Consider the following 12,083-nt stretch of genomic DNA (forward strand, 5'->3'; position numbering starts at 1 on the left):
GGAAGAATCCAAGGTTTTCAATACAGGGCACTGATTCTCTGTCTGTTTTTCCCCTTCATCATCTGTCACCCTTAAAAAAATGGGATCAATTGCATTGGTAAGAATCCCCATTTTTTTCATTTCCTGGCTTCATTCCAGTATTGCACTTGTCACACTGATGGGAGGGGTGCCTTTCATACCGGCATAGGACAGTAAGCAAATGCCTCCCCTTCTGTTATCAAACAGACCCAGTGAGAGGATCTGCACAGAACTGGAGGCTCCTTTTGCGGCTTGGGAATGCCAGTGGTGCTGTGACCTTGTGGCTTTCTTTAGATCGTTTTAACTATGTCTGTAGAGCCCAGCAGCTCAGAATCCATGAAGAGGAGAGTTGGAAGGCGGTGAGTGATACAGATCGGGGGTTTTGATGTAACAGTTGTTGAAGGGACTCCAGCGAACTTGTAGTGACTGTGACCTGAGTTCATGAGCTGGTTATAGATCTTCATTTGTAGAGATGGGCTGGACTGTTAGTTTCATGGGTAAGGTGGAAGAGAATTTTGCTTTCTGTGTCTGGCAGAGAGCCTCTTTGAATTTACCTTCAGTGTAATTTTTTTCCTTGAGAAAAATAAAATCCAAATTTCTGGCATAGAGTTGCACGTGTGTTCTGCACACTGGTTTGCAGGCAACAGTTTCTAATTAGGGAGCTGAAGCCTGCTGGCAGAGGAAACCATATTTGTCACAAGTAGTGGCGCTGTGTTCAGTTTGTGTGTTTGTGCCTTTAGCACAGGGACTAACAATGGTTATACTGGACTCTCTCTGTGGTTCTGTCTGTAATTTGCCCTGTGGTTCCTGGGTATGTCATTTTTAGTTGTGCTTTCAGAGCCTGCTTCCATCAACACTATGTTCTCTGGTTTGTGCATTCTGAACACCCAAACCCTGGGCTTTTTGTAAAGATAATAAAATCTATGTGGGCAATTGGTGATGGTCAATAGAGTAGCTTACAGATTGCCTGGAAATAGTACATGATCAACATACCTTAATGCCTTTTCTCTCATCTTAATTCCTTTTCCTATAAGATGCTTGTGCTTAATAAACTCCAAGGCATTTTGTAAATTTAACAAATGTTTATTGACTATCTGCTAAGTGACAGATATTGTAATGGCATCAGGGTTGTGATCACAAGACAACAAAACAGACTATCACTTGCTTTCATGGGACTTAGATTTCAGAGGACACAACCAACATGCAAGGAAATACATAATCACTTTCCTTTTTCATTCCCTCATTTTTGCAAATTCAATCCAGCTCAACTTCATCTCCAAGGCTACTTCTTTATTAAACTGGAAAGGAATATTTTCTTACTTAGTATTTCCACATTCAGTAAACATATGCTGACTTTGCCTGCACAGCATCTATTCCTCATTTTCTTGTAGTATGACAATGAATTTCCTTTAGGGAACCATCCTGTGTCTCATGCTCAGTTGCTGTGGATCAGGCGGAGCTCCACTTTGGCTCTAGAAGTGCAGCAGAGCGCAGTGAATGCTCCCCAGCTCTGTGGAAGGCCGTAGCATCAAGGGAATCCTGTGAAGCCACAATGATTGACTTGTGCTTAACCACCTGATCCAAGTTTCTCCAATCAAAGTGAATCAAAGGCAATTACTATACAGACAAGCTCCCTAAGTTGTGGCTGAAGGTCTCCAGACCTTAAAAATGGCATACTTGAGAGGTAACCTGGGGGAAGAGAAATATTATATTTTTCTTTCTGAAGTCTCTTCCTCTGCCTCTCAAAGATCTTTCTAATTGGCTCTACAGAACCATGAGTGAGGTACCTATTCCTCATCCAATTATTTCTTTTCTGGCCTTTGAAATTTAGAACACTGTGGTTGGTAAAAGTCTTTGGCTGATAACCTCTTTAAATGAAGAGAGGTCTTGTTAGACGTGCCTTCAGAAGATGCGGAGGAAGACGCAGCTATGTCCCTGTCTCCCTGTCCACATTGTGTGTAATATCCTCCATGTCATCCCAAATCGGACAGAAACAAATTTTTCTAAACCTTATGGATTCTGAAGTCCAATGTGTAGTTCTGACAATACCTTCTATGCTGAGAGAACGTAACTGTCTAGTTTATCTACAATTGTGGAAACAATCAAGAGCAGCTCACAGTATACACCTGAAGCACTCACTCACTTGCCTGAATTTGACCTTCGTTTGGAGCTGAAAAGTCAATAGTTACACTTTCTTTCTAAAGTGCTTCATAACATGTGGTCATGGTTGACCTCTTAACATAAGATGGCATGTTTATACTTATTTTTAAGCAGTGGTATTCCCCAAGCATTTCTTTATCTTATATTATTTGTAAAGTGGATGTATTCCCGAAGATATTATGAGATGAAAAAGAGCCTCAATGTCCATTCATTTATTCATGCATTTATTTACTAAAAAATAACTTCCAGGCTCCTACCATATGCCAAGCAGTCTTGTAGACATAGAGGATTCAGAGATGAGCGATCTCGTCACCGCTTTGGGTGGCAGTTGAGCATCCATCCAAGAAGTTTCCAGGAATGTGTGCAAAGAGTAGCATCACTGCTACCTCTTTCCAGATATTTCCGATTTCCTCTGAAATGAAGAGGAGGTCTCTAGGGTAACTTGACCCCAGGATTCCGAGGTGAGCGACTGGGCCTCTCGTGGAGCTAGGGCTGCAGCTGCCACCAGTGTGACCGCTATCCAGGACTCAACAGCTGTTCAGGATCCGCTCCCGGAGGGCGGGGCAGCGCCCTCGGCTCCCGGCCGCGCCCTCCTCCGAGGCCCCCAGGGGGCGCTCGCTCCCAGGCCTCAGAGCCGGCAGCGCGCGGGCGGTGGGGCCCGCGGGTTTCGTCAGAAGGTGGAAGCTCTCTGCCGAGCCGTAGTTCCCCGCCGCGGGGTCGCGCCCTGCTTCCTCCCTCCCGCTCCGCCCCCCTCCCCAGCGCCCCACCCCTCTCCCGAGGTGAGCGAGGGCCGAGCGGCTCCGCCCCCGCCCCCGGCATGGAGCCCGGGTCCCCGCGCAGCCCGAACTCCCAGCTCGGCGCCTCTTCGATCAGCGGTTGCTGAGCTGCCTAAGAGCCCGAGGGGAGGGCGGCACGACCCCCGGAGCCCGACCGCGTCCCCGCCCCCGGCCGCACCGCAGCTGCGTTCAGGTCGCCCGCCGAAGCCCAGTCCGCCTTCGGGGGCCCGCGCCAGGTAAGTTGGTCGGGACCCTGCACCGCGTACCGGGCTGCGGCCGGAGACCAACTTTTGAGGTGCGGGGCTTCACTCCGAGCCGGCGCTGCTGTCTAGGAAGAGCTGCGCGCAGCGTCTTGGTCCAGGGGAACTTCGGTCCCTCCCCTCGCCCCTCTCCTCCGCCCGGCAGGCTCGGCTGGTGGAGGTTGGGGAGGGGGTACATCTGCTAGTCCAGAGGGAATCGGGACCTGGCGGCGCAGAATCTATCCTCCTGACGGCGGGAAAGCGAGGAGGATGGGGTTGGGGGTTGTGCGGGGTCCCGGGGCTGGATCGCCGCGGTGAGACTCAGCTTCTCAGCCTCCTAACCTCCCCTCCTCCTCCCTACCCGCCTTACGAAAGGGTGCGATAATACTTAATTGTATTTTGGGTTCTCTGGCTTAAAACTCATCCTTGGTCCTCAGCTTCCTTGATTCAGCCACGTCCCTCTGCACTCCCTCCTCTATTAAATAAAGTACCACGGGGAGGGAACGGGGTTGGGACTGAGGGACCTCAGAAGCGCTGGCCGCAGCCCACTAAAGAGGTCGGGACCAAAGCGGTCACAGAAGCCCAAGGACCCTTAGGGTGAAATTGAAGGGTACAGTTAGGAGTTGGTACCTGCGGGGTCAAGTGTGTAATGATCACCGTCGTTTGGGGAGGAGGCTGACGTCTGAAAAGTGCTGTTAGGAAGATCCATTCCTCCCTCGCCTTGAAGGACGAGGGTGGGCTTTAAAGGTTTCAGTTCCCCCACGCTTCCTCCAGGTCCCACTGCTCCTCTAGCGGCCTTGGAAGCCTGACTTCCAGCCTCCGAACTTGCCAGGCTCCCGGAAGAATCCAGGTTGAAGAGATGGTCCCTAGGGGCTCGAGCTTAAAAAGTGTTGCTCCCGGGGTACCGGAGGTGGAGGGAGGAAGGGCGAATGGTAGAGCGGTGGTGTACTGAGGGATAAGTGTCCCGGGAGACTTTAAGAGAGAAATACCCTCCACCCACGCCCCCCTGCAACTGACCCATTGATACCAGAGGATTTTAATGCCTTTTGGAGCTGATGCTTCTGCTTCTTTCCTCCTGTATTCAAAACTATGCAGAACCAGCTCCTCATCCTCTTGCTGCTTTGCCAGGATTTTTAAAGCACTGCTGTGGCTCACTTGGTTTTTGGTTCCCTAACCAGGAGTTTTGAGCTGTCCAAGGTATTTTAAAGTGTTCTCCTGAAACTGATACTAAACCCTATTCTTTTGGAAAAGCTACCTTCACTTCAGAGGAGATGTGCTTTTCTCCCCATTCTTTCTCTTTATTGCCCTCTTAACAATCTCTGTTCTCAAAAAAAAAAAAAAAAAAAACACACCAAAAAAACCAATCTCTGTTCTCAAGGACCGGTTTTGTGTTTTACTTTTTTGCTTTATGTTAAAACAACCTTCCCCCCTGCGCTTTCCCACTCCCCCCACCCCTGGAAGAAAAAAAAAAAAAAAAAAAACTTTCCTACAACACAGGTGTTTCAAATCCATGCCATTGTTTTGTACTTCTTGTACACTGGTTGAAAAGACCCTGATGCTGGGAAAGATTGAAGGCGGGAGGAGAAGGAGATGACAGAGGATGAGATGGTTGGATGGCATCACCAACTCAATGGACATGAGTTTGAGTAGGCTCTGGGAGTTGGTATGGACAGGGAAGCCTGGTATGCTGCAGTCCGTGGGGTCACAAAGAGTCGGACATGACTGAGCGACTGAACTGACTGACTGGTTATGCTTCATAACGATCCCCTCAAAAGCCAGAGGCAAACAACTTTGCTTACTTCATTTGATGTTCTTCAAGCTTAGGAAGGTTCTGTTTTTATTACCCAGCAGATAAGACAGAGCTCTGGATGGCTGTGGTTGTGATTGGATAACTTCTGATGTTTTCATTTCCCTTACTAAACTTCTGCTTCTAGGTTAAATTCATTTTATTATCAGTCCATTTTTAAAGAAAGACTGACAAAGTTACTCTAATAGATAGGTCTGAGTTCAGAGCAGATGAAAGGTACCTACATGTAGAGAGGTGGATAAAAATAGGTTTGGCAAGTCCAGCCAGGACACTTGTGTTCATTGTGCATATTAATAAAGGCCAGGATCTCCTCATTTATCTCTGGAGGGAACTTCTGAGGATTTTATAGGACCAAACTCAAACCACATGAAAACTAGGTGATTTCCCTTAAGCATTACATAAAAGGAAGTATCCCTCCATAGTGGGAGTGGCTGTTGAATCCTGGGCTGGTTTTAACTGGTTCAATGAGAAGTTGTTTAGTCACTAAGTTGTGTCTGACTCTTTTGCAATCCCATGGACTTAGCCTACCAGGCTCCTCTGTCCATGGGATTTCCCAGGCAAGAATACTGGAGTGGGTTACCATTTCCTTCTTCAGGGGATCTTCCCAACGCAGGGATTGAAACCTCATCCCTTAAGTCGCCTGCATTGGTAGGTGGCTTCTTTATTACCAAGCCACCAGGAAAACCATCAATCAGAAGAGCTTTCCTATAATGGAACCAAAGGTCTGCTAATGTGTTACCCTGTGAAAAGGTTCACGGACGTCAAACCTATACCATTCCTGTGAGTGCTCATCCTGGCATAATTTATTGGGAGCAGTGAGCTTCCCAGCATAAGACAAGCAGTTTCCTACAGTTTCTGAATATCTCTTTAAAAATAGTTCTCTGAGATTTGTGTGTTTCTTTTTATTGGTTTATTTATTTTTAAATTGAAGGATAATTACTTTACAGAATTTTGTTGGTTTCTGCCAAACATCAACATGAATCAGCCATATGTCCCCACTCTCTTGAACCTCCCTCCCATCACCCTCCCCATCCCACCCCTCTAGGTTGTTACAGACTTCCTGTTTATCTTCAGGTCTCTGGTAGTAGCATGGCATTTTGCTTGAATCACTGATTTGTCTTAAGGAGACCCTGCTTCTGGAAGTTCTGATTTAAAAATGCCTTATCCGACAGGTTTCTTGATCTGCATGTGGGCATCTGATTTTAAAATATTGTACTTTAGTTAGTGGGAAGCAAAGTTGTTATCTGTTTCCAGAGTAGTTTTATGTAGTATTGCAGGAAATAGAGGCTGTATCCTTCTCATTATCCAATGATTGAGTCCACTATCATGACTGAAAACCTTTAGATTCTACTAGCTAGAAGGAATCACAGAGGGGGAAAAATAGGTCAATGGTGAAATCTTTATTCTCATCTATATTGGAATCTTTTGAAACTCAGCTGAAGATATTTATAGAGTTTGCACCATGCATCTTCTCTTTGCAAGTTTTCTGAAATATAATACACTGGACCTTTAACCACCTTTATTCACATAAAGAAAAGATTTTTCCATTTGGAGGTAAACACATTGGTGGTTAGTAGTTAATATTGTGTATAATCAGTGTCCCATACTTTCACAGGGGCCTCAATCCAGAACAAAAATATAAGAGAACTCTGGTGGTACCAGCCTCACTGGTTGAGAGAAAGTCTCTAAACCAGTTTGGAAAGTCACTTCACAAATCTTTGTATTTTTAAATCAGAGATGTGACCAGAGGATCTGTATTTCATGCATTTTGAAAAGGGGCTGAATTTATTCTCTGTATTTACTTTTTCCATTTTTGTCATGTTAATATTTAATAAAAAGCAACAACAACAACAAAACAAAACAAAAAACAAAAGCTTCTTTGGATCCCTGCAGTAACCCAAAGTCATATTTCCTTGGCAACAGTAGCCAGTATATTGGAGTCACAAAATATCTATCAATAAAGAAAAGTTTCAATGCACTTAAAATGTCACATAGTTCAAGACCATCCTGCTGCTGCTGCTAAGTCACTTCAGTCGTGTCCGACTCTGTGTGACCCCATAGATGGCAGCCACCAGGCTCCCCCGTCCCTGGGATTCTCCAGGCAAGAACACTGGAGTGGGTTGCCATTTCCTTCTCCAATGCAAAACCATCCTATAGTGCATTAAAACTGACCTGCCAGTATATGATAATAGAGTTGCCTTTAACTTTGCCTTTCTTCTGATTGAATGTAGATAGTAAAGACAGATTATAGAACTTTTAATTCTTTTTAGCATGTTCTAAAAATTCTAGAATGGTCTTTCTTTTGAGGAAGCATGTTATCAAAATTAAGGGGGCTGGAGTAACATACCCTTTCTTTGAGTTAGAAGTTCTTATGGAGGTTGGTAAAATCAAGCCCAATCAATGGGTCAGGCAAAATGTTATATTTTCTGTGTTATTTGAAATAGACAATATATAGTAGAACCTCAGTTAGCATTAAATTCAACCAATCTGCTAAAACTTGTGACTGCAGAGTAAAAACATAGTAATGCCTACATATACTTTTAGTCTTTTCTGTACTAGAAATCACATTTATGTGGGAGCTTTCTGCTACGAACTACTAAATATATATGACATATAGTATATGTTTTCCCTAAGTTAACAAATGCTGGGAAGTCTTTTCTTTGGAGTTGTAGTCTTGGGAAAGCGAAAGCATCTTGAGAACCACTAGCTTTTGAACTGAGTAAACAGAGAAGGACTGAAGGCAAGTCGTGAAGAGTGGAAGGTGATAAGGATGACTTATTTGGGAAGGTTTATCCTTGTTCTGTGATTTTGGTGCCCTTGTATGGGTGGAGGAGCCCCTCTAAGCTGGGCTGTGGTGGGCTTATCTCTGAACTGTGAACAACAATTATATCACTTTGACTCTTTGACTGTCAGAACCAGAAGAGAGCTTGGGGATCATCTATTGACTCCAGCTGTTTAATTTGACAGATGTGGGAACTGAGCCTCAGAGAGATGACATGCTCAAGATCAGGGAACTCACTAAGCAACCCTCTTGATTACTAAGCAAGTCTCTTGATTCTGAGAAGAGACTCACATTCCCTGGAGATAATTGCTGTGGTTGTGGCCATGGGTACTGATGATCTTGACCAAGTCCAAGTCGGGGATGATGGTGGGGGAAGGGCTCTCCTACCTTCATTGGCTGTCTTGAGTCTTAATATTTTGCTCTGTCTTGGAGCCAGTGCAATATTTACCCAATAGATGTGATTCAATTTGAACAAAGTCATTGTCTGCAGCCATCCCTGTTAATGTGCATGTTTTGTGAAGAATTGCTCATGCTCAGTCCTAACTGTCTATTTTAAATGTCACAATTGAGTCAATAAAGTAAATAGAGATTTTATGTGTATCCAGTTTAAGAAAATCCACAGGGGAATCCTTTATTCTGTCTTAAATGGAAGATCCATTCAAAAAGAACAAACTTTCTAAAATGTTGCTTTTCCATCTCTGGCTCAGAACATCATATTGCTGACTTTCTTCTGACTTAGAAAACTAGAGCTGCTGCTTCAAACATTAGGAGGAAAATGTAGTACTTAAGGTTAATTCTAGAAGCAACCTTCTCAGGTTTAAGGTGTATTGACTAAAAAAGCTTCCTTCTTCAAGAGATGCTAACCTCTGTAGGGCACTTCCTTGTAGAAGAGGACCAAAATCAGGAGGGCTAGTGCCCAAGGCGAGTGCATCCCCAGACCTGAAGAGGGAGGAAGGAGGAAGGGCTGAGAGATGGCATTAGAGCGGACCGCCGCTAGAGGGCGCCGGAGCACCAGCGGAGCCCTCCTGCAGCTCCCAGGCCGGACCTCCTGGCTGGGAGCTGGGGTTGGAGATGGGGGTGACAGAACCCCAAGGAAATGCCCAGAGGAGAGGGGTTGGTTACGAGCCACCTCTGACTCTCTGGCTCAAACCGCCTTGCTTCACAGAGGAGACAGAGATCTGCTTTCAGTATAGCCTGGTTGGGTCCTAGTGCCTGAATACCTGACACGCTGTCTACAGCCTCACAGCCCTTTGTTTCTCTGGAGGCAGGACTCCAGACCCAGAAATGCCTGACTCGAATCTCGGGCTTGCAGGTTTGCAAGCTGCAGGTCTGCTTGTGGTGGTGAATGTGGAGTGTGTAGAAGTGGTCTTTCAGTGCGCAGGCTGTGCTCATCCCTGAACTTTCTCTTGAAAGTTCTCCCTAAACTTCCTTCTTCCCTTTCCATTTGAGCCTTTTCCTCCTGTCCCCATACCCCTCTCTTCAGCAGAAGGGTCTCACGCATCCATCTGTCGAACAATCGCTGAACACAGCCTTTATGCTCTAGGCTGAGTTAGGTACTGGAATCAGTCAATATGGAGTTCCCCTGGTTTGGAGTTGTGGCTTGAGGGGCAGATGGTGATTATGAGAGAGAGATGAACAACCATGTGGGTTGAAAGAGACTGAGTCATTTGCTTTGTCTCAGAGACCCTGGGAAATGGTCTCTCAAGTTCTTTACACTCATGTTTTTTCACCTCCCTACATTTTAAGGAAACTGTTGTATAGAGGGTAGTTCTGAGGGAGGGAAAAGGGGATGAAATCTCTCTCAGCATGTGCTTTGGTTTATATGTATATTTAACTGTGCTAATAGAAGTTCTTAAGTCCAACCAACTTGTACTACCGCCCTCTATGTGTTGTTTTCATGAATATCATTAAGATAAATGCCTATATAATTGACTTAATTTCACTTAAGCAGAAAAATGATTTTTAAAGGAAAGAGAAATATAACAGCAAAATCCTTACTTCTAAAGGTTGGGTCTGAAACAACCTAAATCAGGGTTCTGTTTTTCAAGTATTACAGATGTGGTCAATACAAATAACAAAAATGAAAAATAACGAGGGCAGGAGAATGGTTGAAAGAAATACTTTATCATTAAAGTGAGAGAACACTGTTTATTAGTAAGCACTGGGGAAAACTGTTTATTAGTAGGCACTGGGGACAGAGGATGCCTGATTTGATGTCTTTGTTTTATTTGTGCAGTTATTTCAATGAGTCACTTGAAGACAATATGGGGAAACAAGGTTTGTGCCGGAGGTGGTGGGGTTTTTTAAATTTAACTTTTATTTTAATTATTTTTGGCTGTGCTTGGCCTTCCGTGCTGCACGAGGGCTTTCTCTAGCTGTGGCAGGTGAGGGCCACTCTAGCTGGGGTGTGCAGTCTTCTCCTGTGGTGGCTCCTCTTGCTGTGGAGCACCGGCTTTCGGTGCACAGGCTTCCGTGGTTGGAGGTCTCGGGCTCTACAGAGTGCAGGCTCAGTAGCTGTGGCGCATGGGCCTAACTGTTCTGCAGCACGTGGAATCGAATCCAGTGTATGGGCAGGTGTGTTCTTAACTATTGACCCGCCAGCGAAGTCTGAGATGGTGTCCATATGAAACCAGGGATGGCCAGCTGGGCCAGGTGAGTTAAGTTTACTTGGCCAGGTAGATAGCAGCGCTCCGGGAAAACCAGGGTTGTCATTCTTCTGCTGGTGCCCTGTAGGTTCTGTGACTTGATTGATTGTAAATTATGTTGGTGGGAAGGCCTGACCAGAGAAAAAGGGTGGAAACAGTTGATTTGGGGAGCAGCTAACAACATTCATCACATTTCATAGCGTGGCTGAGTTTTAAAGAGACAGGAAAACAAACACTTCATACGGAATCAGAGAATGTGAGGGCTGATTATAATCTCATAAAATTAGGAACACCTCTTCCCATTTTCCAGTTGAGGAAACAGAGGCCCAGCAAGATGAAATTCATTATTCAACCTGCACCCATTTCTCCTCCCAACTACGTGCTTCCCAGGAGGCAGAATTCCTCTTGTCTTGCTCACTGCTGAACCCCAAGCAGGGCCAGGCATCTGGCCGCTGCTCCAGAAAGTTTGATCAGTTGCATTAATAATGCTATTTCTTTTTCTCTCACTCTTATTCTGGATCACTAGGCTGTAACATAATTGATAAAGATAAATATTTATTGAGTTTTTTTAAGATAAGGGCTTAGGCTTAGAAGGTAAACAGACTTGGTTCAGATCCTGGTTCTGCCACTCAACAGCTGTTTGGTTTTGGGAAGATTACTAAATCTCTCAAGTTGTATTTCTTCATTTGTAAAAATGAGTATAAAACTGTGTAAGGCAGCAGAGGACCTGGACTGGTCTTTCTCGGTCTTCCATTCCTGCTCTGTTCTTCCTAGAGAAGATTAAAGGGGGATATAATGCTTTTTGAAAAGGAGTTTTAATTTCTTTCAGATAAAACACATTTGCAGAAAAGATTATTCCACTATAGAAATATAAATACCTGCTGCTGCTGCTAAGTTGGTTCAGTTGTGTCCAACTCTGTGCCACCCCGTAGATGGCAGCCCACCAGGCTCCCCCGTCCCTGAGATTCTCCAGGCAAGAACACTGGAGTAGGTTGCCATTTCCTTCTCCAATGCATGCACGTGAAAAGTGAAAGTGAAGTCGCTCAGTCATGTTCAACTCTTAGCGACCCCATGGACTGCAGCCCACCAGGCTCCTCCATCCATGGGATTCTCCAGGTAAGAGTACTGGAGTAGGGTGTCATTGCCTTCTCCATAAATACCTGAAATCACTACAAATACATATTCCATGGGTTAGATATTAGCTCTATTTTATAAATAATTGGACTAATGCCAAAGCACTGGAAATGGGGGAGGAAGAAGACTCAAACCTAGGGTGCCCCCATCCCATTTTCAGGACCAGAGAATTGTTTTTGTTTTTTTGTATCTCCATTTCCATAGGATATTGACTATAGTTCCCTCTTGTATACAGCAGGGCCTTGTTTTTTATCCATTCTATATAATAGTTTGCTTCTGCTAATCCCAAACCCCCAATCCATCTCCCTGACCCCCTCTCCTGTGGCAACCACAAGTCTGTTGTATATGTCTGTGAGTCTGTTTCTATTTGATAGATAAGTTCATTTGTATCATATTTTAGACTCCACATATAAGTGACATCATATAATATTTACCTTTCTTTGTCTGACTTATTTCACTTGGCCTGATAATCTCCAGATCCGTCCATGCTGCTGCAGATGGCATTCTTTCAGTCTTTTTTAT

General features: G+C 44.9%; 1 protein-coding gene across 2 annotated transcripts in view; it reads left to right on the plus strand.

The window, feature by feature from the left end:
• Positions 1-248: 248 nt before the first annotated feature.
• The window catches only part of CPNE4 (copine 4), a 686,953-nt gene continuing 675,118 nt past the window's right edge, over positions 249-12,083 (plus strand). Inside the window, exon 1 of one of the 2 annotated variants that reach the window (XM_059889222.1) lies at positions 249-377. In XM_059889222.1, the coding sequence (XP_059745205.1) occupies positions 325-377 (53 nt within the window). In that variant the 5' untranslated portion in view covers positions 249-324. Of the gene's footprint in view, positions 378-2,827; positions 3,191-12,083 lie in introns of those variants that run through there. The other variant, XM_003585702.5, reaches the window with a different exon arrangement.

The sequence above is a fragment of the Bos taurus genome, chromosome 1, assembly GCF_002263795.3.
Source record: "Bos taurus isolate L1 Dominette 01449 registration number 42190680 breed Hereford chromosome 1, ARS-UCD2.0, whole genome shotgun sequence".
NCBI lineage: Eukaryota > Metazoa > Chordata > Mammalia > Artiodactyla > Bovidae > Bos > Bos taurus.